General features: G+C 36.8%; 1 protein-coding gene across 1 annotated transcript; it reads right to left on the bottom strand.

Annotated features, from left to right (window-relative positions):
* Positions 1-1,646: 1,646 nt before the first annotated feature.
* Positions 1,647-4,464, bottom strand: LOC134280379 (uncharacterized). The gene is made up of 2 exons (XM_062762787.1): positions 4,354-4,464; positions 1,647-3,995 (listed from the first exon to the last, which is right to left on the bottom strand). The coding sequence occupies exon 2, from the start codon at positions 3,971-3,973 to the stop codon at positions 2,297-2,299; it is 1,677 nt and encodes a 558-aa protein (XP_062618771.1). The 5' UTR covers positions 3,974-3,995; positions 4,354-4,464; the 3' UTR covers positions 1,647-2,296.
* Between the last annotated feature and the right edge of the window lie 2,004 nt (positions 4,465-6,468).

Raw genomic sequence — 6,468 nt, 5'->3', positions numbered from 1 at the left:
AGAGCCCCGCCCTAACACCAGAACCCCTGACCCTGGGGCCATAAAATTCACAATTTTGGTAGAGGCCCTCTTGCTCATTATAACTATGTACTTAGTTTTTTTAAAACCTAGGAGCAAAGAAGAAGATTTTCAAAGAATTCATGTTTTTTCTCTATATAATCAATAGAGCCCCACCCTAACTCCAGAACCCCTGACCCTGGGGCCATAAAATTCACAATTTTGGTAGAGGCACTCTTGCTCATTATAACTATGTACTCAATTAGTTTATTTTTAAATACCCAGGACCAGAGAAGAAGATTTTCAAAGAAATAATGCATTTTCACTATATACTTATTTAGCCCCTCCCTAGCACAAGTACCCCTGACCCCAGGGCCATGCATTTCACAATTTTGGTGAAGGACTCAATGCTGATTACAATCATGCAAACAGTACGTTTGACTGCTTGATGTCCAGAAGTAAAAAAGATTTTTAAAAATTGCATTAATTTTAGTGGTATTGGCCCCCACCCCCAGGCCACAGGGGGTAGGGATCATGAAATTCACAATTTTTGTTTGCCTTTACCAAAGGATGCTTTGTGCCAAATTTGGTTGAAATTGGTTCAGTGGTTGCAGAGAAGAAGCTAAAAATGTTCAAATGTTAACACGACGAACGACGCACGACGACAGATGAAAACAGATGGCAATAGGTCACCTGAGTTTAATCTAAAAAGATGAACAAAAAATTATATAAAGAAAAAAAAATAAATTAATTCATATCTCTCTCACAGTCAACATTTAAAAAAGATCGAATGATTCATCCCCCGGCCCCTTTTCAGTCCAACCACCACCGTAGTTGACCTTTCACCCACAGACAATTATTTCAGCCAAACCTTTCCCCTGGCCCATCTTAAGATATAATCTCCACCTTAAAAGTGGTTTATCTATCCTGCCATGGTTCACATTTATCTCGATCCCTCCCATAACCATAAATAAAAAGTATACTTGTTTTGTTCATCCCTTTCCTCCAGCCAGCTTTAGATGATGAGATTAGATGATTAATGGATATTTGCTCATCCTATGGGACTTTAGAATGAGCAGATTTTATGCCATATGATAACAGTACAACTTAATCCAAATGGCATTTTATAATACTGAATACTTTCAAATTGAGAAATACAATGTACTGTTATTGAGCTATGCTTAATTCATCACTTTATTATGAAAAATGTCTTTGGATTTACATGTATATAAACCATGGTTTGTTTAGGAATACTGTAAGTCCAAGACCCACTACAGCTTTGTGGAGGCCCTCATAAGGAGAGTAAGAAGACTACTGAGGCTCAACACGGGGAGCAAAAACAAGCACAGGTGGCTCGCTATAGTGAAATGATTGTTGTCTATAAAATTTGATATGACTTTTTAATGCTAAGTTCTATTGACTATAATTATGGATTTATTGAGCTGATATTGCATGGAACTTGACCTTTTAATATCTGTTGAAATTATTTTTGTCCATGTAATTCAAAATGTATATGAATTAAAAATAAAATGAAAACATCTACGATGAAAAGTTTCTGAATCAGATATCTTGTGATTGTTTTGGGATTACATACACAGTCAAACCCTGCGTTATTTTGTGTCCAATGTGTCCAAGAAAAAATTCTAATAAAGTGTTTAATTATTTTATTTTAAGTAACATATAACTATAGATTAAAAGGATTTAGATTTATTTTAGATCAAAGGGCATATTAATCTAGTCCAGTATAATCAGAACTCCACAGTGTGCAGTGCATAATAGCTAGAGGGTCAAATTGATAAAAATGTACAGAATAATATTTTTTCTTTCGTCATGCTCACAAATGTACTGTGGTTTTATCAATATTTTTTGAGCACCAATTTTTGAGGAATTTGTTGTTGAGCAGATCCACAAAATTCAATGTTCTTTCAATTGAGAAATACAATATTTATTTGTATAGGCAATGATTTAGTCCTCAAAATTGTGTATCCTTGAAAACGTCTTTTTTACAAAATCCATGATGGCAACGAAAATTGATGAAATCACAGGAAATAGTATATTTTCATGAGATATTGAAAGTTTCTTCTAATGTTGGGTTTTTATTGAGCAGTCGTTTCAAAATTGTTTATGAATTATAATTTATATTTTATACCTTATTGATGATATTATTTTTTTAAATTATTTTACCCAAACATATGAACACGAGAAAGTGAACCTGAATCAAACTACATACATGTATTCTTGTGATTTTGGAAAAATATAGTCTCTCTCACAAATAAGTCATTATTTAAAATACAATGTTTTACATGTATTTGATTTTCTTCACTTTACCACTGGCCAACTCGGTCACAAAGAGGTTGTCTCTGGTGTCTACACATAAACCCCATGGATTCTGTAGATCACAGTTATCAATGTAACGGAGGAAATGTCCATCCTGATCTAGGATGTGGATACAGTTGTTACCACTGTCTGCTGTCAGGATCTGACTCTGGCTGTCTGTTGTGATGTCAACTGGATTAAATGATCCCTTGGTAGTAGAGGGATGACCAGTGTAACTAAATCGGAGTTTTCCTGCCTGATTGACCACCACTACTGCACTGGATCCAAGGTCAGCGACACAGATATCCATGTTTTTATTCTCACTGATGTATTTACTGTATACGTAACCAGATGAATACAAAGGTTTACCTTCACTATCAAACTGAATGGTTTGTTTCTCTGTGGAGCCAGAGTAGCGGACAACTTTTGATTGTTTATCATCATCACTGACCATGGTAACCAGGAGGTCACCAGAGGAGGTACTACAGACATAGTAAGGTCTCCACCCCTGTAGTCTGATCACTTTCTGTATCTGTTCATTCTTCACTATGTTTACAGTTCTTGTATTAGGGTCAGTATAAACTAGGTCTCCACTTCTTGTCACTGCTATGTCACGTAGCCAGTTTCCAGACTTGGTTTGGATTGACTTCAGTAGTTTGCCCTGGAGGTTGTAGAGTTTCATGATTTTGTCTCCTCCACCTGTCCAGATTTCTTCATCACTGAGACAGGTAACACTGCGTAGACTGTTATACCCAGTGTCTATGGTGGTGATGATCTCTGGTTCATCAAGCAGTGGTTTGACTGGAGGACAGGATACAGCTTCTGGTGCCTTCATTGTGTAGCCATGTTCTTCTGTTGTAATGGATAATGCTGACAGAGAACCAAACATTTGATGGAGCTGTTCTGTGTTGATCTGATGAGGAGAATAACTTGGTAATGACACATTGACTTTAGGAGGTAAACTTCTGAATTCAGCATTTCTAGATTTGTACCCAGAGGTTAGGGAGACATCATTGGAGTCCAGTATTTTCCTCCGAACATGTATGCTTTTTTTTACATCAGAAGTAATCTGTTTGATTCCTTTTTCATGTTTATTTAGAGCAGTCAGGTGTTTAGTTTTCATCTCATTAATTTCAGATTTCTGTTTGTTGACAATGATGTTAATTTCTCTGTGCCAGTCTTCTCCTTGTTTGGTGACAGCTGATGTCAGTTTCTCATAATGCTTTTCCAACTTTACTTTTTCAGAGTGTAGATCTGATGAAATTTCTTCATAAGTAGGTAATATTCTTTTTTCTAGTTCTTTCAGATCCGTCTTAAAAATTTCTTTCATAAAGCTTGGTTTCTGCAAGATATCTTTGAATTCATGACCATGATGTTTCCCCGAGGAGATGCAGGTAGAACAGACAGGGATGTCACATTTCTCACAGTAAAGTTCACAATGTTTCTCGGTGTGGTTTGGACATTTTGGGTAGTTAAGGTTAGGAGTAGTAGTTCTGTGTTTGTATGGAACAACTTTGTGTCTTTTAGATGAATCAGACAGATGCTCTCCTACACAAGCCTTACACAGGTTAATCTGACAAAGTTCACAATGACTCTGTAATGCAGCTGTTTGACACAGGTCACAGAGGAGGAGTACTTGAGCTCTGTCCAGGGGGTCCATCACTGGGGGCTTAATTGGGTCACTGACTACAGAAATATTAAACAATTTTGAATAAATACAATATATGAGTTGTTTTGTTAGAGAAATTAATAGACAGTGTAGGTTTAGAATTAACAGGAAGGATCTATTTGTAGCGTATTGGCGTTTTGGCATGTAAACTTTTCTTATTTTTGATTAAAAAAATCAGGAAAAAGTTTTAGATAACAGTCAAAACAGTTCATGTAGTTAATAAATATAATTTATCTAATCTATCTAAAGTTGCCCTCTCATGCAATTTATCTTATGTATTATACGTACTATTGTACTAGACTTGAGATCAAAAATGATATCTGGAAATGTTTTGCAGCAAGTTAAATTTTCTTAATATAATATAGCCTCACCTCTAAATCCAACATGGCCTCCCTGATAATCCCGTACATCACAATTTACTTCCTGGTCTTTGTTCTAAATATTTACCTGTTACCAGGTCACATGATTTAAATACCTCAGCTATCTAAATATCAACCTATGTAGAGAGTACGATTAAATTAAAATTAAGTGGTGTTATTAACAATAGTTACCGTATATGGTCATTAAACCAATGAAAATGAACTTTAGAGTCATCCTGTCTATCTTTTATATCCAGCTTTGTATATATCCATCATATTTTTGTCTATACGAAAAGTCTTTGAAATATTTTCTCCCTTAATTTTTTAGACGTTTATTATAAAATGAACTATACACGTGTACCTTGTATGTTCAGTTCAGGTTTTTCTAAGTTTTAACGACGGGTGACTTCATGCAACAGTGGTGTAGCATCGTTTTTGAAAGTGAGGGGGGGGAGTGCAGCCAGAGAAAATTTTTTTATACTTACCTGTAAAAGTTGACAAGCAAAAAAAAAAGTTTGCCCAAAATATGAAATCCTATTTCGGGGGGGGGGGGGGGGGGGGCTTTTTCTCAGTGTCAACTACTTTCCGTACCAATTTTAATGCTTCATTTTTGGTACATCACTTAAAAAGTCTAAAAAGGGGGGGGGGGGGCAACAACCAGATTTTCAATTAATTCCTACGGTAACAGTAAGGTTGGGAAAAAAGTGGGGGGCGCCCCCCTGCCCCCCGCCACCCGTTGCTACGCCCATGTACAATTGAAGATATGCAAAAATTGCGAGAAAATAAACTTTTAAAGCAGACATTTTCTTTTAATTGAAGGAATGGTCAACATCTCATCTAGCTGCAGATCTGTAGCGTTATGATTTTATATATTTGTCTTTTTTTCAAAGGCGTAGTCACAGGGGTGCAGCCGGGGCACTACCCCCCCCCCACTTTCGGATCTGGGGGGGGCAAGAGTATGTCTGTGCCCCCCCCCCCACTTTTTAACGAAGAACAAAGCCTTTGAAGAAAAAGTTGGCTACCTCCCCCCAACCCCCACGAAATGGGGATTTTCGAGTTTGGTGAACTTCCCTTTCTTTTTTATTTTTTTTATTTTGCTTGTCAAAGAATTTCTGGACTCCCCCCCCCCCCCCCCCCCCCCCCCCCCCACGAAATAGAATTTTTGAGTTTGGGGAACTTTCAATTTTTTTTTCTTGTCAAAGAATTTCTGGACTTGAGCCCCCCCCCCCCTTTAAATTTGTGACTACGCCTCTGTTTCTTATCCACCTTTCAACCATTTATAGTTGTCTCTTCAGACAATAACTAAGAGTCGTTAGAAGTGAATTTTCTGCAATATGACAAATAATTTTAATCAAGCGAGTTTATCACTTGTAGAGACGAGTATAAAGGGTTGGGAGGTGTATATTGGCTACAGAATGTGTCTAGAATTGAGAGTGAAAGGTGGTTGATTGACCAATGCTTGAAAGTGGGTAATTTCCCCCAAAAGCGCGCAAAACATATTGCGCCGTAAATTGCATACACCTTTTCTTGCATCACAGGATCTGTAGCGTTATGTATGGGCAGCGGAAAGGGCAAAAATTACCTTAATGAGAAAACAAACAATTATTTTTATTTCAATAACCATAAAAACTTAACAAATGATACAATGCATAATCAACAGACGTTTTCGCTGAACAAATATACATTAAAGCAAAACCAACGACCACGTGCGTAACAAACATATATGAATGCAAAACCAACAATCATCTTTACAGTATAAACGTACATAAAAACACGACAAGCGAAAAAAATTTAACAAACGTGCACGCGGTAAATCTAGTCTTCCCGGCTCCCGGCTTCCGACGGTCCCGTTTTTTTTCCCGATTTCTTTATATTGTCGGTGCACAGAAATTCTTCAAACTTCTCATGCACATTTCCTTTTTAAATGAATTCAATAATATGTAAAAACTTCGACAAATTTGCATATTTATTACTGAATCAGCAGCAGCACCTTCCAAAAAAGCGTTAAATGTAGTACTCCGTTATGAATATGAAAACCAAAAACGGACATCGATACAGAGAGACGTAAGGTGTCGTAGATAGTAAAGGTGCATGGACACAGATTTGAAATTAATATTTTCTGTATAA

The sequence above is a fragment of the Saccostrea cucullata genome, unplaced genomic scaffold (genome assembly GCF_032062105.1).
Source record: "Saccostrea cucullata isolate Sc308-1 unplaced genomic scaffold, CSIRO_AGI_Scuc_v1 ctg5969, whole genome shotgun sequence".
Taxonomy (NCBI): Eukaryota; Metazoa; Mollusca; class Bivalvia; order Ostreida; family Ostreidae; genus Saccostrea; species Saccostrea cuccullata.
The sequence above is the reverse complement of the archived record's forward strand: the minus strand, read 5'-3'. Positions and strand labels throughout refer to the sequence as shown.